The sequence below is a fragment of the Gloeophyllum trabeum genome (assembly GCF_000344685.1).
Source record: "Gloeophyllum trabeum ATCC 11539 unplaced genomic scaffold GLOTRscaffold_00002, whole genome shotgun sequence".
In the NCBI taxonomy this organism is placed as follows: Eukaryota; Fungi; Basidiomycota; class Agaricomycetes; order Gloeophyllales; family Gloeophyllaceae; genus Gloeophyllum; species Gloeophyllum trabeum.
The window spans coordinates 1,841,640-1,869,386 of record NW_006920411.1 but is presented as its reverse complement, the minus strand read 5'-3'; the positions used below and the strand labels follow the sequence as shown (position 1 = coordinate 1,869,386).

Below are 27,747 nucleotides of genomic sequence, written 5' to 3'. Positions count from 1 at the left end.
GGGATCCCGTAGAGCTTTGAGACGAGGATATCATACAGGCGAAGGGATCGAGGCTAAGACAATGAGGTACAATAGTCGACGCGGAGATGCGGTTTGCCACAAAGATTTGTGGCATGGGAACGTCCGGAACGTGCTACTTTAGGAAGGGGCCGCACCATATGCGGTAGAAACGATCCCAATACCTTTCTGGTGACTCCTACAGAAACTAGATTATCGGACTGCGGTGTCGCTACTCGCCAGAGCAGGAATATAAGCTACTAATTCGGCCAGCATATACAGATGAAGAGACGCCTGTGACTATTCAAGCACAGACGATGCAACCATTAGATCTACTGTAGCTCTAAGGATTCGTCCGCTACCCCAAGACTTTTCCCGGGAGAGCAAACGGAAACAACATTCTCATAGCTTCCACACCTGCTCCGACTTATATCCTAGTTCGCCTAGGAATCCGCCTACATCTCCCTGTGTAAGGTTTCGACCGAAAGGACCAGCAATAGCAGATATCATCCTGGTGCAATGATGAGCAGACGTCACATACCACTCCGGAATGGCACTCACTGATCAGGTCCACATACAAGGAACAGAACCTTTCTTTGTGACGCATCAGACTCGCTGGTGCTGCTCCCAAAGATTTTTCCCCAGCTCTGGCTGGACGTTCGGCTTAATGCTTGCTGTATTTCCGACTTCCCTATACGACCCTCTGAAAGCGGAATTTGGTTTTTCGTCGAATGGACTCCTGATGGGCGCGAGTCTACAAATAGACGCAGGGAGAAACTTTTCGGCTGAGATTGTGTATAGTTATGGAGTGTCTGAAGCATGCTTGACGGAGGTAGCTGATCAGCGGCACGCGAAGAGTGCAGCAGAGTAAAGTGAGTCTTAGAGGATGCTATTGATGGCTCCTTGTCGAATACGTGGTGCAACAATTGATAGAAGGGAGTGATCCCCGTGCCTCCGGATATCTGCGCATGGCTTCGGATGAGGAGAACGGCTTCGGAATGACAGATAGACATACCATGACGACCTCATCCCATTCATTGTCCTTCCAGCTCCACGTCGTGACAGGACCTCGAATTTCTATCGAGTCACCGATTTTCCTGGAGTGAAGCCATCTGCCTACTTCACCACTGGAATATTTCTTGACCCAAAACTTCATGCGCCCATCCTGATCAATTCCTTCCAGCGGAGTATACGGTCGCTCAACCTGGATGTCATCGTCTTTGATGCATATTGACCATATAGGGTGGAAGGCACAGGAATCGTTCAAGTTCTTCAGCAAGTGCGGGGGAAAGGTCAGCTCAATTAGCTTGGTATCTGGCCCCGTGGGTTCACTCAATGTGACTTTGGCCGGAGTAAAGTACGAAGGAGATAGGGAGGCATTGGATTTCGTTGGAGCTGCACGGGATTTTGCAGGCCAGAACAGATATATTGACGAGGATAATCCAACAGCCACCCAAACGTATACGCCCCGACGCCTCGCCCTGTTCAGTTGCTGGATGTTATATTGAGGACTCGCTGATCCTGAGGCCTTCCGAATTGTCGAAGCATGGAACGCTCGGGCAGGGGGGAAGAGCTTGAGTGAACTTCGACAGACCCAGGACATAGCAGAAAGTCTCTGCCAGTCATATCGAGTTCCTTTTTGGGCACAGGAAAAGTGCCGAGGCATGACGCGGATTGCCGAGGTCGTGCAGAGGCATCGCAGAGGATCTGCAGAGGCATTGCAGAGGCATGCCTGAGCGAGTAATGAGTACTTAGTACTTGAGTGGTTCGCCAGCCGGTTGTTCCAATATCATTAAGTCCTTCCCATCACGTTTCTAGTACACATTCTGCCCCGAGACAACACATATATAATGAATAATATTACTGCTTTCTGAGAATAAAGCACTTATTGCCCAGCTTGCCCAGCTTAGAGGTCCATCGTTCGCATGGACAGTCATTGATATACAGCAAGTTCAGGTTAACTTCTGTCTTTTAGCCGCCTTCAAGTCTTCCTTTGCATGTCCGGCATAGGCAGGCCGCGGGAGGGGCCGGTGTCCTGCCTGCGTGACTTCCTTGCGCTTTCGAGGATTAACGGTATCGCTAGTACTCTTGACGTAGTTAGGACCGTACTTACAAAACATGGAATGTCAACGACTGAGGCCAAATTTCGCCTCTAAATGGATGAGCACTCACCTCGAGTTCGGATTCTCTCTCGTCACGGTCCTCATAGTTCCACCAGCTTGGAATGTACTGATACGGGTTCCAGTTGTCTTGATGCGGTCCGGCGTCGAGACCCCACTGATGATTACCCGCCACCCCTGCGGCTGCGGAGTTCTCGAAGAGGCGCTCCTCGAACGACAGCAAGCATTCCTGGTCGACATCAGTATCAGCAGAGAGATACTCATCGCCCACAGATCCCTTTTGATGTTCGTATGCTTTCTCCAGGATGAAAGCATCCTGTTCAGCGCGGGTGCCATTATGAGGGTACTTGCTCTCCTGAAGTATTTGCTCTTTGTGGCGATTAGCTAGAAGCAAAGTCACGGCATGGGCATATGCCGCACGGCCAACCCATAGGCTCTGTTTGGCTCGTGCATCTGTTATATTATGTATGAACCAGCTCCCGACCTGAGCCCGCTCGACCAGGCTAAGCTCCCCGGTATGAGGCACTGTACCACTTCTCAGGGATTCAGGCCCATGGTCGTTGGAGAGTATGTCTTCCAGAGCAGGTATGTATTCGGTAACGTCTTCCGGCTGATATGTGAGGCGTGTCAGCAGCTCCTGATGTGGGGTCAACACAGTCTTTATCTCTGCAGTTGGTACGTGACCATCGAAGTCCAGTAACTGATCTTCGATCCCCGGCACTTGACATGCCATCTGCCAACGTCCAAGCTAGACCAGGTATGTTTTTAGGTAAAGGTCACATCATGTGAGATGTTGTAACTTACACGTATCTTGCGTCTTTCTTCTCTGTTTTGCCACAGCTCATCGACCACGCGCTCAGCGGGCACCCAGCACCCCACAGCACTATCATCAGCGAACACGCAGCCTCTCCACCATTTCACTTGCCATTCGGTAACATTATCCCTTCGCCTCGAGGCAATCAGTCGCACGGGATACCAGTAAGTATCACCGTGACGAACAAGTGCTCCTTTGCCTGGGCTGTTCTCCGTTTAGACTTCTCTAGGACCCATGTATTTATTCATTGCACTTACAGGAGTCGTGTGGCTGGCGGTTTCTTATTTTGTACCGTTCGAGGACTGTGAAGATATAATTTCAGGTCCCTCTCATTTCACGAGGAAATCCAGAGCATACATACACTCTCCGCTTTCTCCTGGGTTTAGGAATCATATTTTGGCGCAATAAGTGGGGAAGCATGCAGTCATCACAGGTGAACTTCTGGGATGGCGTCAAGCGGCTAGCACGCCCTCCTTTTTGGCACGCAATATGTGACCACCTCTCGCACATATGGCATTCAATGGTAGGCTCAGCAATAGCCAGTTCATTCCAGTTACCCCGGAGACCACAGCGACAGTAGAATGGCGGTCCTTGCGGAGTTTGACCACGATCACCAGTGGCATCACCGGGACTCGATAGATTCACCCGAGCCGGGGCTGGTACATTGCCGTCTGGCTGTTCAATGTCATCCGCAGCGACATCTTCATCCTTCTGCTTGACAATACTTGCAGATGCAGCCGGACCCGAAAGTCGGTGATCACTTTCAGGACTTGTACTTGGTGCCCTCCTCTTCTTTGCGCGTCTCCGAGCTATGGGTGTCTTTGCCTTGAGCGGAGATGAGAAGATAGGTGGCTCCGGTAAATGCTTCTCTGGGCCTTTTTCACTGGGTGTTTCTGAGAACGCTGTCGGCCTGTAGTCAGCAACTTTCTTGGAGTATGGGTTCACCATCCAGGTTCGCTTGATGCCTGGCATTTGCTCATATCCTTCGAGATCGAGCCCAACCGTCGTCGCCAGCCCAAGTTCTTCGTCAGTAAAGACTATCTGATGAAGGCGCTTTGCGGCTGCAATCTGATGGGCATACAGGGTACGTTGTGCTCCCGTCCCTCCTCGTAGGTGGTAAATGACAACATTGGTCTTGTAGCCAGACGGTAACACAACTTCAGGACCACTGAGAAGATCTTTCAGCTTGGCAGTGTGCGCAGTCGCAACACCGTCAGCTAATTGACCGTCATATGTGTAGATCTTGCCCTGCGGGGTTCGGAAGCGGGTAATGAAGTGCTGCTGTTCGGCACTGTGAAGTCCGCGCCCAACCATGTCATATACCACCCCATCAGCGGCTGCCTCCTTGGTGAGTGGCCGGAGCGTGATAGGAAAATCCCATACATTCAAATCATCATCCTCGACCCAGATAATGAGGCATACTGGAAGCATAATGTTCAGTGTTATGTCACAAGCATCGCCTTGGCAAAGGCAGACCCCGTCCTTCGTCTTGAAGCATTGAGCAAGGGTGTGAGGAGGTGGATTCATTGAGGTCATCTGCCGGAACCAGCTTTGGACTTTGCCATGGTAGGTTTGATGATCTTGTGAGTTCAGACGATATTCAAAGGTCTTCTGTGGCTCAGAGGTTATTTGATAGTGCTTATATGATGGTTCTGTGGCCTTGATGGTCGTACAAATTCGTAGTTTCACCCGGTAGCCATGGAAATAAGTGGCACTGTAAATGCAGCCCTCTTTATCCCATTCCCGTTGGAGAACAGTACTCAACCATCCCTGGAACATGCAGGCATCGTCAGCATTCGAGAAAACTCAATGGGTCATGAAAACGCACGAATAGAGACTTGAGATCGTCCTCCGCAGAAATACAACGATAATGCTTCAACCGAGTCCGGTAACTGTCGCGTTGCTCTGTGAGCCAAGTGCGGCGGTCTTTGATGCGTGGGTGATTTGAAGCGGCTTCTTGGTTCGTGCGTCGCAAATCAATCACCTCATACAGTGCCCACAGGCAGGTATCGTGAGGGAGAGCCTGGAATCTTTCACGGAAGCTCTTGTAATCTCTACCCACCACATTGAAGAGAAGCTCCAATGCGGTGTCAAGCCAGCATGAATTATTTGACCATGGATAACTTTGGTAAATGTTTCGCTCCAGAGTTTCAGCTTTCTTCTCATCACTCCGAATCTGGGACTTCTGCAACTTGCGGCTCTTGCTCCGCGTCTCAGCAAGTTCTTTTGCAGTGTCAGGAGGGCGCCCATCATTCTTATACCGGCGACGTTCGTAAGCCTCTGGAGCCCTGGTTGGTTTAGTTCGACCAATCCTGCTCGCAACAAGTTTCCATGGTTCTGCGCTTCCATAACGTATTGGCACCCCACCTGCAGAATGAATGGTATGTGACTGTTGTTCCAGTTGTGATTACAAGGATACGTACTAAGATTCGCAGTCGCCAGCCTTTGATAATGGTCAGAGAAAGCATATAATGATCTGATCCCCTCTAGAAGTACGTGATCACGGCCAGTTGCTGCGTAGAGCTTCCAATGCATGGACTCTTCAGCGTTTGTTGTGTCCGGGATAGATTCCCATAGATCCGGCTTCATCTTACGGTGAGCTGGAAATAATAATGGCGCATGCGTCTCGCTTATCCACCACGATAGCCAGGGTTCTGTCTTCGGAAACTCCTTGATTATAAGGGCAGCCCTTTCCCCAAAGGTCGCCAGATCTTCGGCATCAAACAACCCCTGCACGCGAAACTCGAAGGCTGTTGCCCTACCAAATGGGATAACAGCCGAGATTCTGGTCAGCCGAGTCACCCCACGCTGGAAGTGCTCGCGGCAGCCCTTCACAATGGCTGACGCGGCCTCGCGCAGCTCATCCTCAGAGCGGGTATTGTCTTGTCGCAGTTGCCAGAACCTAATGAAAGCTTGTGTTTTGCCTTGTCTCTGTGCCTCGCTGAAGTCAACGACCTGCCAGTGTAATGTTGAGTAAAATTGGTCAAACTAGTGACTTGTGACATACATCTAGGAAGAGCTCGTCGACAACAAGTATTCCCCTTTCTTCAGCTTCTTGCCCGATGCTCTCATACAATGCAAAGAAATGGCTCTCGTAATGCTTGGCTGATGCACCATTGGAGTAGGTGAATAACACTGGTATCCAACATAGCAGGTCCTTTGTGAAGACGGAGCTAACCATCAAGAGCGCATTTTTGTTTCTCCAGAATCCATGTGCAGCATCGGTGACGAGGCCATTGATGGCCTCAGTTTGAATGAACTCTTTAATCAGCTGAGAGCGCATGAATGGTGATTGCATCACGATCACAGTAACTGCACCGATCTGGGAATAGAGGATGAAGTTGGGATACTCCTCCTCAAGTGTGGCGAAATCCTGCAGGAATGTTTCTGCACTACCACCTCCAGGTCCGGAAGTGATGTGCTGTCGCTCCTTGCTGATGCGATCCTTGTTGGCAAGTACCGAGGTGATATCAGCAACTGACCGGCCTGGTCCTTCGATCCCGGGTGCTCCGACAAGAAGAGCTAACGGGCCTGCCTTGGGATTGGTTCGCACTATGGCTTCAAATTCAGCCCGTTCATTTGGTAACAGATGCAGCTTGTGGGTGAGCCGGGCATGATCGTGTTTGCCAATATTTTGGAAGTACTTGCCGCCGTCGTAAGTCCAAATCTTCGAAACAACATTGCACTCAAACCAAGTCAGTTTCCCACCACAACGACATGGATGTTGGCATTGCTCCTGGATCTTCAGCCTGCGAGTTTGAGGGCGGATGATGATCTGACATTCAGTGTGATCGCAACGGATCATACCACGACAGTAGCGTATGAGTAAGGCACCGTCCTCCCAGTTCTTAGCACAATCACTGCGCTTGTGGTGGTCATTTGCGCCGGCCGCGTGGCATGACCAATGGACCATGAGATTGTTTGTCTGCTTTAGCTCCTCCCAAGAAAAATGGTGCTCGAAGTCACCATCTGGCCAACCGTCCCATACAAACTCATCAGCGGCACCGGAAAGTTTTTTCGCTGGGCCGCTTCTTGAATGAGGATCACCAAGTGCTGCCTTAGTTTTGCCCTGGTGCTCAAAGGGAACTATGGAAGGCTGCGCTCCAGAATTCACAATTTTTGGAGGAGCCTGACCGGAGGCCATGGGTACCATAATAGACGGCGAGGATGTCAGAGGCTGAACGGCCAAGGACAGAGGATGCCCCTGACGGAGAGAGCTTGATGCACTGTCGGATGAAGGGGCCTGGAATAGGCCTATGATTTTTCCTGCGAAGATGTCTGGTAAGAAACATACATGGAGGGCGGTAAAGGTCCTTGGACAGCCTACCAGTAGAGTCATAGATTGGAATAAACCCATGAGGGGCTGCGTGAATCAGTAGTGGTGGGGCAGTACGTGGTCAGAGCGGAGCAGCGCACCCGGAGACAGGCATTTACCTGCGACTAAATGTGTTTTCGGCTGGTCCGAGCCGGGATCTGTAAAATAACGGACAATATGCTTCCAAATTCCCCTCTGGACACTTCAGCTCAATCTGAAATTCAGAATATGGACGTACATACCAGCATGCTGATGCTGCAGAGGCAACGTATGGATGCAAGAGTCTGCATCCCAACGCCCACAACGCCCAGCATAGGGGGCTGCCACAACCCAATAAGGAACATGCCGCAATAGCTTATATGGGAAGACTGGCAAAGCCGGTAGTTCCGAAGGACGTGCCTGGTTATCGTCAGCAATATTAGTACAGTCGATCGGGTGTAGAGAGCATCGGTCTATGTCAGTAGGTGTTTCGTACACCGGCAGTGACATGAAGGATGCTTGATACTGCTTAGATATATTCCATATTCGCAATACATATAGGTGTTTACAAGCTGGATAATGCAAAGAACAACGATTCAGATAAAGCCACAGGAGATTATACCACGGCTTACCTGAGTAATGTACTTGTTGCAGCCGGATCTACTCGCTAGGTACGACTCGCTGCAGAGGCAATGACTCACTCTGCAGAGGATGGCAGAGGCGTGCAGAGGTGGTGCAGAGGTGGTGCAGAGGCAGTGCAGAGGCAGTGCCGAGTACATGCAGAGGTCATGCAGAGGCAAGCAGAGGCACTGCTGAGACAGCGACTGAGCACAGTACTTACTCAGGAGTCTTGGTCTATGGGAAGAGCAAGTCGACTTCGAAGTTTACGGGCTGTAACCAGGCATGACAGCCCGAAACGAACATCACATGCAGCCAACTGTTACCTACCTGCATAGATATGTCGAGTGCATGCTCTGCCTCCAGGGTGAAGTTCAAAACACGTCCACAAGTCCACGACGCGTTCGATATTCGAGGCCAACCTATGTGTACTTGCAGGCACCGGCCAATGCCGTGGCGCACTTTGACTTCCGTCCGGCGTACTACAGCTCGCAAGGTTTCTGTGTGGTGCCTCGGTGATATTCCAGCCACCAATCAGTGTTCATACTGTAGCATACTTACGTATCTTTCATAAATAATACCCAGCAGCCGTGTCAATACAGCACATTTACCTTTGTAAACAGACGTGTTCTGTGATCCACTACCACCTCTAAGGTGATCATCCGAGTCGGCCTACGAGAGAGCCGAGCGCATACATAAGCCGCTTTCCGCCACAGGATGGGTGCTTCGTTTCTACAACGTCGAAGCTAGCCTACGTAACCCTGAGATGCCGGAAGAGGAAGTGACGCTGTGATTTGTCACAGAAAATGTGACTACCATTCCCTAAGACTCGATTAACCACTGAATGATCCTACTCTGGTGCGCGCTGGCTTAACAAAGGCATATGTGCGCCCAAGAAAATATAAAAATGAGGGGATGTATAACAGTGTAATCTCCAAACGGCTAGGGATGACATACCGCTGTGACATGGGTGACATATAGCTGTGACGTGATAGTGGGCAATATCTGCTAGGAGAATGCGTGTGGCGCTGCCCCGAAACCACGGCTAGTGTCCCCAGGCGAACCAGGAGAACTACTGTAGGTAGGCTAGCTCCTTGTATGTTGCCGTGCGCACAGGAAATAAATGGGGAAAAGTGAATTTTGAGGAGCATCCTCCCCCCACTGCACAGCAACATTTTTACACATGCCACTCACAATACAGCATGTATATGGCGTACTACCCCCATCGTACTGGTCTTACGACTCAACAGTCCTGGAAGCGCCTCTGTCCTATGCGATGCCTCTGCAAGGCCTCGCCAGCCGGCGGCACGCCTCGGCATTTTCTCACTGCCCCTTTTTGGGAATCCTCTGGGAGTTGCACGCCCACGTGCCTTACGCGTCTCAAAGTCAGTGAGCCGATTCCGTCAGCGAGCAACAGCTCTCGCCCTACGACCGAGACCTGCACCTCGCACACACGGACTTCTCTGGCTCGGAGTTCCCGAGGATATTCTGTCAAGTCTCTCAGCGCAAGCGCCGCTTCGATCCTGCACTGGACATGAGCTTGCAGGACGTTATGGCGAGCAGTGTAGAGTTCGGGACGTGTGCCATGCGGGGATCCTGCGGTACGAAGGGATGGTTCGGTAAGCCGCTACCGTGTCCCTATGATGGTTCTGCGCAACCGGTGAGAGTTATTGTCTGCTTGGTTTCGCTTCCAGGAAGCTGATCTGTACCATAGCCTGAGGACGAGGAGGCTCGGTCACTACTGACGACTGTTTGCGGCCCTGAGTACGCCGAAGGACCCGTATGCTGCACTAAAGATCAAGTCGAAACATTGTATGACAACCTGAAGACCGCTGAAGGGATTATCTCCTCGTGCCCAGCTTGCCGAAATAACTTCCGGTCCTTCTACTGTACCTTCACATGCTCGCCGGACCAGGGTACTTTCTTGAACGTCACTTCAACTCAGAAGTCTAGAACTGGAGAAACTGCTGTTAAGGCCGTAGACTTCTTCGTTGGACAGCGGTTTGCAGAGGGTTTCTTCGACAGCTGTAAGAATGTGCAGTTCGGTGCCAGCAATGGGTATGCGATGGACTTCATAGGAGGGGGTGCTAAAGATTATAAGGCATTTCTGAAATTTATGGGTGACGAGAAGGATCTAGGCAGCCCTTTCCAGATAAACTATCCATCTGAGGTGCCAGATAACTTCACGGCTCTCGATCCCATCCCGCGCAGCTGTGCAGATAATGACCTGAGCAGTCGTTGCACATGCATTGATTGCCCCGACGTATGCTCCACTCTGCCATATGTTCCTCCGCCAGGTTCCGAGCCATCATGTCATGTCGGTGTTCTGAGCTGTCTCTCCTTCGTCCTCATTTTGGCTTACTGCCTAGCAGTGGCTGGATTTTCCATCGGCTATCTGCTACAGCTCACCATTCGTCGACGCAGGGAAAAGAAGTATGAAAGGTTGGTTCTGGGTGCCGATGCTGCGTCGGAAACCAACCACCCACTCTCTCCGAGGTCTGGAAATCGTGGTCTGCTGGGCGCGTCATCCCTTGCTCAGTATGTTGACGGGGAGGAATCAACCGGAGCTGCGTCTTCAGAAGAGTCAAGACATCATCTAGGACGTGGTGCGTCGCTTCTGGACCCAATGGACACTGTTCAACCTCGACAGTATCGGTTGAACAACGTCCTTCGGCGTTTCTTCTACCAACTTGGCTTTACTTGTGCAACCTCACCGTGGTTAACCCTCAGTGTTGTCTTCTTGCTTGTCGGGCTTCTAAACCTAGGTTGGACAAAGTTCCAAGTTGAGACCGAGCCCGTGCGTTTGTGGGTCGCTCCAGATTCTGAGAGCAAGCTGCAAAAAGAGTACTTCGATGAGCATTTCGGGCCGTTCTATCGTCCGGAGCAGATATTTGTCACGTCCGTCCCAGCGGCGACGGCCGACTCTGCTCCCGAGAAGCCGCCCGTTCTGTCATGGTCGCATCTCAAGTACTGGTCGAGGGTGGAACAGGGAATACGGTCTTTGCGTTCTCCAAGCGGATACAGTTTAGAAGACGTCTGCTTCAAACCCGCCGGGCCAGACGGCGCCTGTGTGGTCCAGTCGGCACTTGCGTGGTTTGGAGAAGATATCTCAGATTACGACGAGAATACTTGGGCAGAACATCTTCTTGACTGCGCCAATTCTCCGGTCGACTGCCTACCAGACTATCAACAGCCTTTGAAACCCGAATTCGTTCTCGGAGCAGTGCCTGAAACTGGCGATGGGAAGAAGGATTATCTCAAGGCTGAAGCACTAGTGGTGACTTTCGTCGTATCAGACTCCCTTGACCCCGCCGTCCAGGAGAGAGCGACGGAATGGGAACGAACGCTCAGAAAGTATCTTCTGGACGTCACAGAGCAGGCTCGACAGGAGGCGGGCCTAGCCGTGTCTTTCTCGACTGGTGTGTCCCTGGAAGAAGAAATCAACAAGAGTACGAATATGGACGTCAAGATTGTCGTTCTTTCTTATCTAGCCATGTTCTTCTACGTGTCCATTGCATTGGGAAATGGCGTTGCTGCAAGGGATGATGAAGGCGTCGTGTCCTCCCTAGCCCGGTGGGCTAGGAACTTCCCGAAACTTTTCCGTCCTACGGGGATAACCTCCTCTTCGTTATCCATCGACTCTCGTGAAACCCCTCGCCTCTTCCCTCGTCTTCCTCGGAAGTTGTTTGTCGGCTCGAAGTTCACGCTAGGACTTTTTGGCATCGCGCTTGTCATCCTCTCAGTTTCAACCTCTGTGGGCTTCTTCTCCCTTCTCGGAGTCAAAGTTACTCTCATCATTGCGGAAGTCATACCATTCTTAGTCCTGGCGGTCGGTGTAGACAATGTTTTCATTCTCGTCCACGAACTGGACAGGCAGAATTTATTGCATGGACCCAATGCAGCAGCGACAACTGCTGCAGTCCAAGGATCCTCGAATGAATACGCGACGACTCCCATGTCACCGACACGACCCGAAAACCCTAGGTCACCCTTCGCCGCATCGCATGACGAGAGCGTGGATGCTGCGTCCATGCCTTTGTACTTGAGAGCAGAGGAACGTGTAGCTCGGACACTGGCTAAGATGGGCCCGTCAATACTGCTCAGCACGGTCACAGAGACTGTAGCATTTGCACTGGGCGCCTTAGTTCCCATGCCGGCCGTACGGAACTTCGCGTTATATGCTGCCGGAAGCGTTTTATTGAACGCCCTCCTACAAGTAACCGTTTTCATCAGCGCGCTAGTTTTGGATCTCAGACGTATGGAGGTTCGTGGACTCCCAAGCCTCCTGGTATGAGACGAGATTGACCAGAATGTTCAGGCAAATAGAGTAGACTGTTTCCCTTGCATCAAGTTGCATTCGAGAGTCGCTCTCTTAGACGCTCCCTCTGCCAGCCATGGGTTAGGCTCAATTGCAAGATTCATCCGGCGTCGTTATGCCGCCTTCTTGCTACGACCTGTTGTCAAAGGCGTCGTGCTGCTTACGTTCGGTGGCCTATTCGTGGCCTCGGTCATTTCAATCCAGCATATGCAATTGGGTCTCGGTGAGTTTTCTGTTTTGCACATTCGAGTCTCGATGAAGACCTTCCTTGCAAAGACCAAAGGCTTGCGCTCCCTTCGGAGTCGTATCTCATACCTTACTTCAACGACCTGGACGCATATTTGGACGTCGGACCCCCGGTCTACTTCGTCTCCCACGACGTCGACGTTACTCAGCGGCCAGGGCAACAGGCTCTGTGCGGTCGGTTTACCACGTGCAATGAATCTTCTTTGGTAAACGTCCTCGAAGCTGAACGCAACAGACCTGAATCATCCTTCATCGCCGAACCCTCAGCTTCTTGGATAGATGATTTCCTGCGCTGGCTTGATCCCGCTCAGGAAGAATGCTGCAGAGTTCTTAAGAGGAACACAGATCGCTTCTGCACTGAACGTGATTCTTCTGCCCGGTGTCAGCCTTGCTTTGCCGGGCGAACACCGGCGTGGAATATCACTATGGAAGGGCTGCCTGAAGGGAACGAGTTCATGAAATATCTCAACCAGTGGCTGATCTCTCCAACGAACCAAGACTGCCCTCTAGCAGGGAAGGCCTCATTTGGGATGGCACTGTCCCTCTCTGAGACTCGGGATGATGTTATAGCGTCCCACTTCCGTACCTTCCACAAGCCGCTGAAGTCACAGGAGGACTTCATCAATTCCTTCGCAGCTGCCCGCCGTATCGCGGACGACATATCTGAGCGTACTGGGACGAAGGTCTTCCCTTACTCGCTCCATTACGTGTTCTTTGACCAATACGCACACATCGTCGCAATCATGCAGGAGATACTTGGCCTTGGTCTAGGGTCCGTGTTGCTCGTTACCGCCCTTCTACTTGGGTCCTGGAGGACTGGCACGATTGTCACCGGAGTTGTCGCTTTGACCGTCGTTACTGTAATGGGGGTGATGGGACTGTGGGGTATCAGCCTCAACGCCATAAGCTTGGTCAACCTTGTCATATCGCTTGGCATAGCGGTCGAGTTCTGCGCACATGTTGCCAGGGCATTCATGAGTGCTGGAACGGGTCTGCCTGCGGACCATCCTGCCGGCCAGAAGGAAAGAGACGAGCGTATGTGGACAGCATTGGTTGACGTTGGTCCGTCGGTATGTCTGTTTCGTCAGTTTTCGCTATAGACGACCAATCAGAGGTGCAGGTTCTGTCTGGTATCACTTTCACCAAGTTAATTGGGATGGCTGTACTCGGCCTCACCCGCTCAAGGCTTCTGGAAGTGAGTGACCACAAAGAATAGGAAAACGCCCAGTAAACTAACATAACGTAGATCTATTACTTCCGCATGTGGCTAACGCTAATTATATCGGGTGCTCTGCACGGGCTGGTCCTGCTTCCGGTTGTGCTAAGTCTGGCAGGTGGGCCTGGATATCCTACGCAGGAGGCTGATGAAGAATGGATGTCTAATGCGATGAGAAATGACTATGAATATGCGTGAGTTTACTGATATCCACTTCTCTTACTGGGGCCCCATTGATGAGTGCCTTAAGCCCCTTCTTGGCAGATGACGAGTCTGTAATGAGCGATTAGATACCAGTTGGAGGAGACGGATTTGTATTTTATAACATGCTACGAGGCAATGTTGCTACACATACACCGTAGAATACCCGTATTCACGCCTCATACATGGTGATGCGCATACCGAGACACTTCGCATCAGGGTGATCGAGGAGACCTGGACCTGCTATCCCTAATATCATCCCGACTATAACTTCTTCGGCCTCTGCTATAAGACCTAGACCTGCTCTTGCTGCGAGAATACCTTGAGTATGAAGAATATGATGCAGAGCGGGAGCGGGAGTATGGTGATCGGGTACGTGAGCGACTGGAACGGACAGAATAGCTTGGAGACCTAGTCCGGCGGCGACCACGGTTGTAACTGGGTGACCTCCGCCTGGGCGGGAAGCGATCCCTGGCGCGAATTGGCGAACGAGAGCGCGAGCGCGACACGGGTCGATAGGTGTCTCGCAAAGGAGGCGGTCCCCGACGTCCGTACCTTGGCCTGTAGGTATCATCCTGTCGCGGCTCATACCCTCCACGTCGTGCAAATCTGCGTGGAGGAGGCGTGAGAGAGCGAGAAGGTGAGCGCGAGAGAGAACGAGGCCTGTCACGTCCGTTCCGGATGCGAGGACGAGACGGTGATGGCGAGCGGATAGGGAGGTCTGAGAGCTCGGCTTTTATGATAGCGCCGTCAATCTGGCCGCCGTCCATGTGCGACGATGCTTCGTGCGCTGCTTTGGGGTCCGCGAACTCCAAAGCTGCTTTCCCTCTGTTCTGCCCCGCTGCATGACGAACGGGTTAGAACTCTGTACACAAGCTCTGGTACGGGCTACTCACATTTTCCAAACAATGGTAAGTCTACCTTAGTAATCTCGCCATAGAATCCAAAGATGGTCTTCAGGTGAGCTTCGACAACGTTTCGGGTCAGATTGGTGACAACTACAACGCGCGCATGCGGTTTATCGAGGCCACCGCCATTTTCCATGTCAACATCCGCATCTCGGAGCGGATGGGGCGAAGTCGAGCGGCCCCTGGGCGAGGGCATTCTGCCAGAATTCGTCCACCCTAGTACTTTGAGGTCAAGTCGTGGAACCTGCGTGACCCACGTCACGACAAGCATTGACAGCTAACATGTCACACAACTCGAAGGCCTCGAGCAAATGCACCACACGCGGTGAATCATTCACTTTCCCCTGTGAGAAGCAGATAAATCTTGCAAATGTCATGACTACTACCAACATCCACCAGTGCCACAACCATTATGGGCGGGGCCCGGCTCGTCAAACCACGGTATGTCAGGGCCATCCATATGCATCCCCCGACATGCCTAATATGCGCCCGTCACCTTCTTCCTTGAGATGCTCCGTCCTGGCCTTCTTGCGCCCGCATTTCTCCTTGCTTGCAGCGGAAGCGCCATGGGCCTTAGTCATATGCCGTTTCAAAGTATCTTGCCTGGAATAAGACTTTGTCTCGCTCGCGGGACACAGTTTGCAGGTGAAAGACCTGTAATCATCGGCATGTCTTGCCTCGTGTCGCTTGCACTCGTTTTTGCGCAGGAAACGTTGTCCACTGTAAATATTTCAGACCTGCTTTTATACAAATGACGAGGGCACTCACCAGTGTGCGCACTCGTAAGGCCGGTGGTCAACGTGGGAGCCAACGTGAGTGACAATATGGTCGCGCCGTTTGTTCGTCTGGTTGCAACCGAGTATGTAGCATCTGTAGTCCTCCAATAGTTCGCCGCGGGGTGTCAGCTTGCCTACGAAGGGTAGAAACCATGCATTATCGATGTCCTGGTCAGGGTTGCGGAGCCTATGGCGTTCCACCTTCGCTCGCAAGACTTCGATGTCCACGCCGAGATGCGCATTCAAGATCGGAGTATCCGGAAGTATAGGCCCACGATTTACGGGGGGTTGATTCGTGTTCAGATCGGCCAGAGGACTTCTGGGTCGTGACAAGTTCTTCGCCGGTTGGGAACCCCAGAGAGTAACAGAGACCAAAGGCAGCACTTTCGTCTCTTCGCAAGCCGGGAAAGTTGTGTGCAACGTCGGATAATGTAGCGCTGCGGGCCCTACCGAAGCCGGGGGTGCAAGATGTAAAGCTGCGACCTCTTGCGCGATCTCTTCCAACTTGAGGAAACTTTGATCCAGCAAGTCATATACGTTGCTATCGGACTGAGCGCCGGATACGGATCCAGAAGCAGACGGAATGTCGGAGTCAGGAGGAGGAGGGGCATCCTCCATAGTTACTGAAGGCTCCGGGGAGATATCCATGGTAATATCGCGATCTAATTCGTCAAATTCTGCTTTTACTGGAGCAGGACCCATGATACTAGCTGGATTCACACAGGCCACGGGCTCGTCGTCCCTAAGTATAGTGCGCATGTTGACATCCGGGAAGAGTCCGATCGGGGGTTCAGTTGACGTTGAACGCGCGTACGATGGTGCAGTGTCGCCGAGAGATGTTGCCTTGTCCGCGGTAGGGATTGGTCCAGCCGTGCAGCCAACAGGGGATTGAACAGTAGGAAAAGAGCGGTCGCAGGGTAAGGGACCACCAGTCAGATGAGACGTTAGCCTGAGCGTTCCGCATAGAGTATCTTCGCTATTCGCATGAAAAGTACGAGACAAAGAGCGCGACATCGGAGAGACGTCTGTCATGGTCGAGTCATGATCAGGATGAGCTCCTTGAGAGGAAACGGTACAGCGCCGGTCGCCTTCATGTTCGAGAAGTTGTCGAGTATCAACTGATCCGAGAACGGAAAGTATCCCGTCGAGTAGGATACCTAGTCCTGCTAGACTTGGCTGCTTCGACAACGTAGTGCGAGAAGCATAGCCGACGCTCATGTTGGATTGGAAGTCATCTTGCGAAGGTAACGCATTGAGCTCGGACGAGCAACTCGTGGGGTATCGCGGTGAGAATAGCATGCCTGTATAGGTATAGTCTTTAATCGGATCTTCGTCGCAGTATAGTTTGTTCTTGTGGTAGGGAGAGACCATTAGTTGGGTAGGGCTGTAGAGTGTGTCGTTCAGAGAGTCCTCGCCGGAAGGATAAGTGTCCATGTTGGAGGCTATTAGCAAAAAATAAAATAACGTCTATAGTCGTGAAGCGTAGAGTAAAGGGCCCGTCGCCGAACGACAAGCGAGCGAGCCAGACAAGAAGACAGGAGTATGTTGAGCGCAGCTGCAGTGGCGGCGGCTGTGTTCGCGTCTCTTACGTCGTGTTGTTTGGCTCTGCTTGCCCGTGTCGCGATCTCTGCCCCGATCAGGACTCACCGCCCGCCATTTTCACAGCCAATCCCAGTCATCCCCGCGCTCATGACCTCCGACGCCCCCCAAATCAAAGCCAAGGCTTCCCCTGCCAGTGCATCTAAACCTCGAAAGAGATTCGTCGGAAGCAAATCAAGCGCTCCTGTGAAGTCCTCCTCTGCCGCCTTTGTCGCAAACCAGATCCCTCAAGATATCCTCGCTGATGCACAGCTGAATAATGCGATCAAGCAGCTGCCATCCAACTATTCTTTCGAAATTCACAAGACAATACATCATATCCGCAAGAATAATACGAAGATGGTTGCGCTGCAAATGCCTGAAGGGCTTCTTATGTTTGCTTGTACCATTGCAGACATCATTGAGCGGTGCGCAGGTGACCGATTCACTTTCTTGATTGCACTTTCCATGCACTTTCTTACTTTGCAAATATCTTAGGTTTACTGATGCGCTCACCGTTATAATGGGTGACGTCACATACGGCGCCTGTTGCATCGACGACTACACTGCAGTGGCCTTGGGGTGCGACATGTTGGTGCACTACGGTCACAGCTGTCTTGGTGAGTTCTTTTCTTCGGAATTCGCTTATATCCTCCTTATCTTTGCGAGCAGTTCCTATCGACCAGACGACCATCAAGACACTGTATGTTTTTGTCGAAATCGCCATCGACTCCTCACACCTAGAGCAGACGATACGTTGGAACTTCCCCGATGATCGGGGTCGGTTCTATGAAACACTCCTGGAGGGTCAAGCATCGAATGCAGGGCTTTCGGCTGGCCAAACTCTGGGCTCGAGTGATCACCTCCGCATAGAAGGTCCGGATCCAAATGTGGACAGTAACACTACCCCAGATCCAGCGGGCTCTGGCATAAACAACATCGTCCCTTCACCTGAACCCACGCGACTCGCCTTGGTCTCGACTATTCAATTTGTGGCTGCGTTGCAGCGCTTGAAAGATGACCTAAGCTCGAGCTGGCATGACAGATTCGGGGGCGGGGAAAGATCTGCGTCAGGCCCTACGGAGGGCCTTGATCACTTCAAGACCAACAGATCAACTCTGCAGGTGTATGAGTCAACGGAGAACAGGCTATGGAAGGGAAAATACGAAGCTACCATTCCGCGATCGAAGCCTCTGTCACCTGGAGAGATTCTAGGTTGCACGGCGCCGACGTTGACCGACGTAGATGCTCTAATGTGGGATGCTTCCCTGCCCTACACCAGCCTATTACTAATTGCATCTCTATCCAGATACCTCGGCGACGGACGTTTTCATTTGGAGTCCATCATGATAGCTAATCCAGACGTACCTGCTTTCCGCTATGATCCCTATTCAAAGAAGTTAACAAGGGAATACTACGATCATAAAGAGATGCAGACCGTCCGAGAGCAGGCTATAACCACAGCGAGAAGAACGATTGAGGCTCTCTCACGTCCCTCGGCGGCGAAGATGCAAATTGTTCATGGTTCTACTCCTCGTGAGGATCCATTGTGGGGTGTCATCCTTGGCACACTAGGAAGACAGGGTAGCTTCCGACAACTTCAGGTGCCTTAGCACAAATATCTCTCCCGTTGTCTCGATCGCTGACACTTTCTGCATCTCAGGCCATCACGCGGCAGCTACGTTCCAGTCGTACGCCCATCCCCTACATACCCATCCTTCTCTCAGAGTTATCCCCGGCCAAGCTCTCTCTATTTAATCCACACATTTCTACCTTTGTTCAGACGTCCTGCCCCAGGCTGTCCATTGACTGGGGTTATGCGTTCGACAAGCCCCTGCTAAGCCCGTATGAAACAGCCGTTGTTGTCGGGAACACACCCGGGTGGACGAGCCCTGCCGCACAGAGGACGAAGTCGGGTGGGGTATATCCTATGGATTTTTATGCTGCGGGCAGTCCGTGGGCTGTATCTAGGGTGAAAGGCGCCTTCGATTGAAGTCTGGTCTGCGAAGTGCATTGTAATCTATAGTCGTTGTATGTATCTATAGTACCGTTTAGGGGATAATTCCAGCAGGATAATTCGAGGAGTAGCGTATGATATCTCGATCAACAGTTTCTATGCCTGTCACGTGTGTAGACTTTATAGTGGCGCGTACGGAAGTTAATGACTCTTCCCTACGACGCGCGTCAAGCTTGTAGCGTGTGTGCTCCTCGTGCTCTCAAGTAACTCAGATATACCTCATCACCATGGAGGTATCTGGTATGGCACGAGGGATGCAACAGGAAAGCGGCCATGTAACCCAGCCGCAGGATTCGATCACTCTGGGACAGCTGAGGAGCATGGTGGCTTCTGCCCCGAAGCCAAAGGTGTGTGCATCTCGTCTAGACCTTCCGATTCAGAAATTCTAAAGGAGCGCTATGTAGCAATCATACTATGACTTCCGTTACGACGATGAAGATACCATGCTCAATGAAATCGAGGAGTTCTATTCGTATGTCGAGGTGGCTCAGGTGGAGGAAAACCTGAAGGCTTGGGAGGGGTCCTTCGACGGAGGTATGCTTGTACTTCCACTGGCCCGGGCGCTGCTCAACGCTCCGCTTCACAGAGTGGGTGAAAGCCCCGGCGTCGCAAAGGAAGGCCCGGATAGAGGTCCTCTTGGAAAGCCTCGAGCACAAGGATGCTGTCATACGGTTCACGAATGCTCGGAGGCTGCTGTACATAATGCAAGGTGTGTCTCGCGTCAAGGGTAACGTGGTTGGTGGGTCCTCAAGCCTCACTTTAGGATCCTTTGCCGAGACGACTTCCCCGGAGCATCAGTTGCATTGGATATTCGAGAATTGCAAGCTTGTTCGGGCAGCCAATGGTCTTAGCTCGATTGTAGAGGCGCTCAAGATTGCGAGCGCTAAACATGACTTACTATTGTGAGGCTGTGCTTCAACTATTTCTGACTGGAGCGTCCTGACGAGCGTGCTACCAAGCAACATGTCAGATACTGACACTGCCCGATTCAATATTACGCCTGCAGAGAAAACAGATTTCTTAGAGGAAGTGATCACGGAAATTTCTGTCTATTTAGGAATGCTCTATCATCTCATAGAAGTGTGCAAAGGCCATGACGATTTCGCGGATGAAATGAGTGAGCACAGTTCCTCCGATATGTTCGCCTAGACTAATACGCCCAGTGAGCCTGGATCCTCCACTTCCTGTTTACCTCATGAACGTGGTAGCTAGCCTGCGAGACAGGATATCCAAAGGGTACCCTGTAAAGAAGGTAAGTTATGTGCTCATGTCCGATTCCCTTGTTCATAATGGTGTAGCTTCTTCTGGTAATGTGGAAAACAATCCTCTGTGCTTTCGGTGGCATCCGCGAACTTGCGAGAGTCAAGAAACTTTCTCGCGAGTTAGCAGGTCTGCCTCCCGTTCCCGAAGAGGGTGCGTGATGCTCCGTATCGTATGTCACTTAGACGCAAATCCCATGTGCAGCGCTACCTATCAAGGCCACGCCCCTGGACATCGAGGCCTTTCATCAAGAGACGTTGGTGAAATATCCTACCTTCATGGCCCATGAGGATCCGCTCCCGATCCCTAACCAACCTGTGCCAGCACCCAGGCTAGCCGAAGCCTACGCACCCATTCCTGTTCGACATCACTACCACCATGATGATGACTCTCACCATCTCCCGCATGGACCGCACCCCTTTCCCCAACAACAGCCCTCTGGTTCCGGTTTCCGCGCCATCCCCCAGCCGGTAACTCCTGCACCGTCACCGCCGCCCTCACCAAAGCCGAAGAAACAGCAATACCAGACAGACCAGAATCGGCCCTTCCTATTCCCATTTTCTCGAAGCAGTATGAGGAGTAGAAGCAGGCGTCTCGTTCCATATGCTATTGAAGAAGCCGACAAGTTATATCATAAGCATATGTACATCAGCTTGGCACTATGGCAAATGTGGCGCACGAGAGAGGATTGCATGACAGCCGAGAGTGGATTGGAACACATGCCAGGATCAGAAGTGTTTCCGGAGTCTAGTCAAACGGATGCCGAGGACGTAGGTCTTCCTCAATTCATGGCATTCAAGCCCGTACTGATGTAAGCCAGGATGAATTGGTCGAGCCTCTCGCAGATGTAGCCTTACTCGACCAGAGGATTGCTGAAGCAGAACAAGCAATAAAGCAAGCTGATACCAGTACAGCCAGGAGGAAAGCTAAGGAAAGGAAGGAAGATCTGATGCGCTTGAAGAGGGTTGAACAGATATACGTAGGCAACATCTAGGCCTGTCATGACTATGCCTTGCTGATGGCTTTCAATCATTAGGCTGCCGGCTTGCCCGTTTTATCGGGATGGGTCCTAGTTTTGTTAAAACTTTTGCTGGCAACTGTGTCCGCAGCAACCAGTACACAACCTCCTCCATCAGCTGCCTCCGCTGGCTTCCCGCCTGGCGTCTCGCCTCGTGAGTGTATGGTGTCTCTGCAGAGATAAGGAGCTCACTCTATGTTCAGCCCCCGAGCAGCCTCCGCCTCCTCCACCAAGCTTTGAGGAAACCGACGTGCTTCGTCATCGGGAGATAACCTCGAAAGCCGTTTCCGCGATATTATTGTTGACGATGAAGTGGTTTAAAGTATCTCGTGAGTGGCGTGTTCGAGGGACGCATGGAACAATTCTGAGTTCCGGTAGATGTCATGAAATTCCATCATCTCGGCCAGTTGCTTCTGGACACGAACTGTCTGTTACTCATATTGAAGATGTTCGGATTACAAGAGGTCGCCGTTTCGGTTGTATCAAAGGCTGACTTGCCGGAATTCAAGTATGTCTTTAACCTATTGCATTGATCAGGTCTGACCGAATGATAGCTTCTTCCGATACTGCTATACCAAATTCTCGAGGAATCCGCAGCCCAATTACTTCAAGGACGAGCCGAAGAAGCCGTATGTCCGCAAAGTGATTCAGAGCGGGCAAAGTCAGGAAGAGGAGGTCGAATATCTGACTGAGTTCTCATGGCGGAACTTCTTCTCGAACATCAACTTTGCTCGGATTATGCAGAAACTATCCAAGCATCGTTCTCATCGAATATGGATGCTTGTGCAATATAAGAGTTCGGTAAGCAAAACAGGGTTTTGCATCCCTCTGTATTTTACTGACCATACATGCAGGCCGTCTTGAAGCGTGTCTTGAAAGTCAATCACAAGATGCTGCAACTGCATATCTTGAAGCTCATCAAGAGCCAGGTGCCCTTCTGCGGACGAAAGTGGCGGCAATGTAAGAACCCAGTGTACACATTTGGTGACGGTGTCTGAGCTCTACTAGCAAATATGAAGGTCATAACGTCTATCTATCTCAACTGCAGACCAGACTTGAGAGATGAATGGCTGACTGGAACGGAAGTTGACGATGTTGCTGATGCACAGGTAAGGAATTCTGCTCTTGGAAGGCAAATGCCGGCAATGACCTCGACAGGCTCAAGAACAGGCGTTGCGCCATTTAGTCAAGTTCTGTAAGCTCTCCTTTGGTGTTAATGATTTGGCTATTCATCGATGCATTCAGATAATAGCAAGCGATATGGGCAAACAGCTGGTCATCAGGCGCAAGCTCACAAGAGATCAGTCAGCATGTCTCATCACCTGGAGGGACTAGACCCAGGATATCAGTTATCGGGCATGATACGACCCGTTGGCACCCCCAATGTTGTAGAAGCGGACGTCTTCCCGCCTGTCCGTGCGCAAGCTCCCGACCCCTCGATATTCCTGCCATACATTCCGGAAGACATAGCATTCGAAGAAGAATACGAAGAGTATTTATCCGACTTAGGTTGGTCAGATTCAGCTATCGAGAGCGCCGGTGATGCCCCGCTCTTCGGCGGGACATCGGCCTGGCACAGACTTCCCGAATTTGTCTCGGAAATAGCGGATGGAATCAGCGATAGTGAGAGTATTGTTTCGATTGGTGAGCTGGGTGACGAAGCTCGATTGGATGTTGGGCGTGATAGCGACATCCCGGACGAGAATGTCAACAATTGGGAGGTGAGCTGTTGTATTATCTGTCTCCGAGGAGTTACTGTATAGCCACGACCCAGCATATGAGCCCGAAGACGATGGCTGCATTGCCCAAGTCCCCAGCAGGACCGCGTCGGTCAAATTCCGGAGGCGGACTGCGGCCCGTGTTGCCCTTCAATCTTGATGATAGCAGCGCGGTTGAACTTGATACTGAGGAAGAAGAGGAGATGGGACCGATGCCCCGTGAACAGTCTGGACCCTTCGGTGCAGGAGGAGGTGTCGACGAAGTGGAGTATGCGTATGGGTAAGGTCTTTCCTCCCCATGCGGCAACCTACAGATCAATGACGCATTCCCTACAGTGTCTGAAACTTCAAGCTTCGAGTGTGAAATGGGATTCTGGACCCATGGGGTTCCACCTACTAGTAATCTTTACCCGGACATTGTGCATCTCATGACGTCTCGATGGAACCGCGTTGGAGGATCGGATGCGTTTAGACCGTGATGAAGCCTGATTACATCCAACCTTGCGTGGGCCAAACATGGATCCACTGTTCGCTCGGGCTACTTTCAGGCACGGGGCGCCACGATGAAGAGGCCTGTGATATTGCTGCGGTCCTCCCGTTCCGTGCTGTTCAGCTTGGGAAAGGCGGAGGAGCACTGCGCAGTCTCACACTAAGGCGATACTCCCTGGACCAGAACAATCGGTCCGCTGATATGATGAACAAGGTCGACTGTGAACGAATCGAGCCGTGGACGGGTGATCGATGGATAACTGATGATGATGCATGCGCATGCGATTGAGAGAACGAAGGCCGCAGAAACCGGCACTTGGCCTTGCCCTTATTTTTGTCAGAGCCACAATACAGCGTGCCGGCCATGCGCAGAACGTATCAGCAGCCGCAGCTGGCCCTGTGTTGGTCCCGGAACCGTGCAGAGTCTTCATGACTCGGACAGCGTCAGTTCTCGTACGTGTATGGAATGTAATACTCCTGTGTTGTCCGTCCGCAGGCCCTGGATCGCGTACCCTTTCTCTACCTTTTGCGGCGACTGCGTGGAGGAGCTGCCGAATGTGCTTATAGATCGCTTACGTAAGCAGTAAGGTCCGGTTGAACTCCTAGAAAGAGAAAATTGTGGACTCCGCCAGCAACGCACCTCTTGGCCAGACGCCTCTCGGATCGACCCTCTCTCTGTCGGTCCTTCGTTGTTGATACCACCTTTCCCGCTGCCTTCGACGACAGCGACGGCGTCGACAGAAGGGGGCATCCGACTGCAAGCTACCTAGAGTCTCGGTTTGCAACACCGCCCGGCCCTCCAGGCTCTGACGGTGTTTGTACCTGCCCTTTCTCTCTCCTGCTCTGAAAAGGCACGCCTTCGTTGTGCGTTCGCCACCCGCCGCCACTCCCCTTCCCCCTAGACTCTCGACAGTCCGCTTCACCTGTCTCTGAATCCTTCACGACCTACGTTACGACCGCCTTTCCATCTAGTCACGCTCTTTCTTGAAGAAGGAGTACCACGCAACAGTTTTTGTCGTCGGTTGCCAAGTCTCGCTTGACGCACGACAAACTCCTTGGGAACACCTCCCCCTTGCCGATGCCAGTTCCTGTCTATCGGTCACCAGCACATCGAGTTATCAAGCATCATCAATCTGGCGACCGTAATCAACCCCCGCGTTCTGTCCTCGGACATCTGAAGACTTCTTTGCCTTTGGTCCCTTTGGGTCCGCCTCCGTCTTTTGGGTCACGTGAAGAGTGGATCAACTCATTACCCTCCTGGCGGCGCAATAAATCGCGCGAGACTTGGGAGGAGACGTCCGCCACGAGAAGTTTTGACAAAGGGTTGACGGTCGCGGCTAACGCGACTGTCATTAAAGGAGTTCGCGCGGAAGCGTGTATTCCGCCCGTGTCACCAGGCCTGCAGCCCAAGTCCGAGGTTATGGACGCTGAAGGTAGAACGATGCACGGAGATAGTGCCTCTCGGAACGGGAGAGATACCAACGGTGGTTGGCACCGTTATGGGGAAGTTCTGCGCGTTAGGGAGCTGAAGCAAGAGAACGCGTATGAGAAGGGTGCATTCACCCCCGTTTTCGAGGATATGTCGCCCGAAGCGGACGGTGGGGAGGCCGATTCCAGTCCTCCTGAGCCGGTCACTCCTTTCGGAGAATACGTTGATCGAGCCATGGCCACTGGTCCGCCTGTCCAGGTGTACGAATCCATGCCCGCGCCGCCCAACTACTACCCTCAGGAGTATCACTATACGTACTCCATGGTTCAGTATCAGCCTCAGCAGGACGTCAACAAGGATGCGCAAGCGGTCCATCAAGTAGCGCCTTCGGTGTCGGACTCCGCGACCGCCCCTGTAGCGTCGGCTGCTTACAGAAAGTTAGCCGAACCCCTGTCGGAATGGGTTGCGAGTTATGTCTGGAAGGCTTGCGTTACTGGCATGGGCTTACCAGCCGAATACACGGAGCATGGGTACGTGTCTTTGCTGCAGGGTTCCCATTGGGAATATTATGCTGACCTTATGTATAGTGCGAACCCTTTGTTGGAATACTCAAACTCGCCCCCTAGCTACTTGGCCGGATCTGTTCGCGGGTTGTTCCTGTCCACATTGTTACAGCCTTCGGCCGTCTTCCTGGCTGTTTGGTACATACTCCGGCTCCCAGCCTTTCTGGGCCCGATCAACTTTGGGCCTGACCGTGTAAGGGAGGCCCAGTTCAGGACGGAACTACTGAATGATTCGCTGCAAGGCATAGACAAGGAGTCTGTTGCCAAAGCCCCCTACAAGCTTATTGTCCTGGGCTGTATGCTCGCGAACAAGTGGTTGGACGACCATACTTTCTCCAACAAGACTTGGTATGTTGCATATCTATCCACAGTACTGACTAGTCACTGACAGCTTTCTCTTGGGCTCTAGGCATACTATATCCAGCGTCCCTATTCTGTCATTGAATAGGCTGGAGTCACTCGCGCTGCATTTCTTCGGCCACGATCTCTCCATTGACGCTGATGTCTGGTCCAATTGGCTCCAGCGCCTCCTGGACTACCATGTGTCATTGCCAGGTGCCACGCCTCAACCGATATCTCGTCCTTCGAGCAGTCCTCATGCCATCATTAAGAAAACGCTTGAGGATCTGATGGTTGTCCCGTCTACCACTAATGCCCACCATGACTGCGGTGAGAGAACCTGCTCGGGAACGACGTTGGGACCAGTATTCCTGGGATTGGAAGATCGTCGACTGGAGAAGGCCCAGAGGGAGGAAGGCATCATTGACCCGGGTGTCGATGTCCTTGAAATTGACCTCGACGAAGATGGGCCATTGAGGGAAGAGTATCTTCCGAGACGTCGTATCAGCAGGTCAGGTTCTGTCCGAAGTACTGCGTCGAGCTCGAGAAGCGCGCTTCATAGCGGTGGACAGACCCATGACCGAGATGTCAATTTGCCTCCACCGGCAAAGTGGAGTCCTGCTGCCGACGAACCTATAGTGTCGCAGAGGAACAGGGAGAACGGTCAATACATCGCCGTCCGCCCGCCACTTGTGCCTGCTCCTGTGAACTATGTCGTCCCTCCCCCTCCTTACATTGCACCTGCCAGCACCGTCTATCCCAACTGGGCGGGCTACGCGGTTTCAAAGCCGTCAGTCCCTCCCACTTACATGCACGAGAATGCTGGTTATGCAAACGTATCGGGTGATTGCGGTGGCTCCTGTCTTCATCCTTCCACCCGTTCGCGCTCGCATTCGGTATCTTACGACCACGCTAATTCCCAGTGCGCTCTTCATCATGCACGCTCGCGATCGCAAGCTCGCGTCGACTATGGCTACTCCGAAGTGCATATGTCCGCTGGGCAGTATCGTATGCCGGGTCCTTTCGAATATCATTGGGCGGCTCCGAGTTACTCATACCCTGCTCCTTACGCGCATTCTTTTGCTCCTGGCCCCCGGGTCGACTATCAACAGACCTGGCTCCGCGCCTGAGCTTATTCCGTTCTTTAAAGAAGACAGCCTAGAGTCAAATCAGGTCCTATTGCCGTCATTGCATGTCTTATCTTCAACCCAGCCTCCTGGGCCAAGGTCTTCCAATGCTCGTCTCGAGCGTGCTCCGAATAGAATGGTTCCGGTTCGGCCCTTACAGTGTCCTCTTGCGGCCACAATTTCTCTGCAAGTAACTCATCTGTCTCTCTCGGATTATCAATCTCTGTATTTTGTCTTCATCTCTCAAGGTCAACCTCATTGCATATAAGCGACATATCCATCCTGTCGACAGGAATTGGCCAAACTCGCCGGAAGCTTTTCTGGCGATTGTTATTATCTCGTCATCTCGAGTATTTATATCTCGGTCATTCGGCTTTCGAATACTTCGCCTCGGACACTGATACGGCTAATGGGTGGAGGTACGAGGGATCGCCCTTCGTATGCCTCCGACAGTACTATTCTCAGGGTATCAGCAGGATTGCCCTCGATCCTCGTTGGACTGTTACGATTTCTCGCGGCTTTTCTCCTTGATTTCTCTAGCGGAATCTCTTCAAACAGTCGTCTATCACTAGTATCACTACGGTCATATTAATCCTTATGTTTGTCTTTTGACCCATCCCTTTCCGCTTTGCTCACGCTTCACGCTTTACGAATCACAAACATGCATAAAAACGTAGAAAATCCCAAAACCAGTCGATCTC

General features: G+C 52.0%; 8 protein-coding genes across 8 annotated transcripts; 4 read left to right on the top strand and 4 right to left on the bottom strand.

Moving 5' to 3' along the window:
• Positions 1–225: 225 nt before the first annotated feature.
• Positions 226–1,600, bottom strand: GLOTRDRAFT_70780 (ferredoxin reductase-like protein; the record flags this gene model as incomplete). Its single annotated transcript, XM_007864205.1, has 3 exons — positions 226–508; positions 559–959; positions 1,013–1,600. 3 exons carry the CDS (start codon positions 1,598–1,600, stop codon positions 400–402), a joined length of 1,098 nt encoding a protein of 365 aa, XP_007862396.1. The 3' UTR covers positions 226–399.
• Positions 1,601–2,106: 506 nt separating this feature from the next.
• GLOTRDRAFT_70775 (uncharacterized protein) lies at positions 2,107–7,075 on the bottom strand (the record flags this gene model as incomplete). Its single annotated transcript, XM_007864204.1, has 8 exons — positions 2,107–2,865; positions 2,922–3,140; positions 3,289–3,521; positions 3,675–4,701; positions 4,760–4,884; positions 4,990–5,298; positions 5,343–5,886; positions 5,939–7,075. The coding sequence occupies 8 exons, from the start codon at positions 7,073–7,075 to the stop codon at positions 2,107–2,109; spliced, it is 4,353 nt and encodes a 1,450-aa protein (XP_007862395.1).
• A 2,256-nt stretch (positions 7,076–9,331) lies between these two features.
• Positions 9,332–14,865, top strand: GLOTRDRAFT_70773 (multidrug efflux transporter AcrB transmembrane domain-containing protein). The gene is made up of 8 exons (XM_007864203.1): positions 9,332–9,503; positions 9,558–12,107; positions 12,162–12,384; positions 12,438–13,477; positions 13,528–13,602; positions 13,654–13,817; positions 13,874–14,665; positions 14,721–14,865. Exons 1-7 carry the CDS (start codon positions 9,378–9,380, stop codon positions 13,911–13,913), a joined length of 4,218 nt encoding a protein of 1,405 aa, XP_007862394.1. The 5' UTR covers positions 9,332–9,377; the 3' UTR covers positions 13,914–14,665; positions 14,721–14,865.
• GLOTRDRAFT_33824 (uncharacterized protein) lies at positions 14,040–14,868 on the bottom strand (the record flags this gene model as incomplete). Its single annotated transcript, XM_007863531.1, has 2 exons — positions 14,040–14,665; positions 14,721–14,868. 2 exons carry the CDS (start codon positions 14,866–14,868, stop codon positions 14,040–14,042), a joined length of 774 nt encoding a protein of 257 aa, XP_007861722.1.
• Positions 14,869–15,178: 310 nt separating this feature from the next.
• On the bottom strand, positions 15,179–16,942 carry GLOTRDRAFT_125692 (uncharacterized protein; the record flags this gene model as incomplete). The annotated part of the gene is made up of 2 exons (XM_007864202.1): positions 15,179–15,452; positions 15,501–16,942. The coding sequence occupies 2 exons, from the start codon at positions 16,940–16,942 to the stop codon at positions 15,179–15,181; spliced, it is 1,716 nt and encodes a 571-aa protein (XP_007862393.1).
• A 249-nt stretch (positions 16,943–17,191) lies between these two features.
• GLOTRDRAFT_55327 (uncharacterized protein) lies at positions 17,192–19,073 on the top strand (the record flags this gene model as incomplete). Its single annotated transcript, XM_007863683.1, has 6 exons — positions 17,192–17,514; positions 17,585–17,706; positions 17,756–17,893; positions 18,161–18,341; positions 18,396–18,690; positions 18,750–19,073. Coding segments are annotated over exons 1-6 (1,377 nt in total), but the record flags the coding sequence as incomplete, so codon positions are not given.
• A 284-nt stretch (positions 19,074–19,357) lies between these two features.
• Positions 19,358–23,619, top strand: GLOTRDRAFT_70768 (uncharacterized protein; the record flags this gene model as incomplete). Its single annotated transcript, XM_007864201.1, has 19 exons — positions 19,358–19,426; positions 19,508–19,637; positions 19,690–19,812; positions 19,867–20,005; positions 20,063–20,220; positions 20,267–20,355; positions 20,402–20,516; positions 20,568–21,133; positions 21,184–21,342; positions 21,400–21,535; positions 21,585–21,710; positions 21,760–21,889; positions 21,936–22,182; positions 22,236–22,341; positions 22,390–22,490; positions 22,540–22,576; positions 22,627–23,102; positions 23,156–23,379; positions 23,436–23,619. 19 exons carry the CDS (start codon positions 19,358–19,360, stop codon positions 23,440–23,442), a joined length of 3,138 nt encoding a protein of 1,045 aa, XP_007862392.1. The 3' UTR covers positions 23,443–23,619.
• A 1,047-nt stretch (positions 23,620–24,666) lies between these two features.
• GLOTRDRAFT_33627 (uncharacterized protein) lies at positions 24,667–27,049 on the top strand (the record flags this gene model as incomplete). The annotated part of the gene is made up of 3 exons (XM_007863520.1): positions 24,667–25,547; positions 25,605–25,928; positions 25,990–27,049. The coding sequence occupies 3 exons, from the start codon at positions 24,667–24,669 to the stop codon at positions 27,047–27,049; spliced, it is 2,265 nt and encodes a 754-aa protein (XP_007861711.1).
• Between the last annotated feature and the right edge of the window lie 698 nt (positions 27,050–27,747).

What these genes read in the sequence shown, in the direction of transcription:
- GLOTRDRAFT_70773 (XM_007864203.1), top strand. Translation starts at nt 9,378, where the DNA reads ATGAGCTTGCAGGACGTTATGGCGAGCAGTGTAGAGTTCGGGACGTGT. An exon ending in TGGTTGACGTTGGTCCGTCG is followed by an intron (nt 13,478 to 13,527) that starts GTATGTCTGTTT and finishes TCAGAGGTGCAG; the next exon opens with GTTCTGTCTGGTATCACTTT. An exon ending in AGAAATGACTATGAATATGC is followed by an intron (nt 13,818 to 13,873) that starts GTGAGTTTACTG and finishes GAGTGCCTTAAG; the next exon opens with CCCCTTCTTGGCAGATGACG.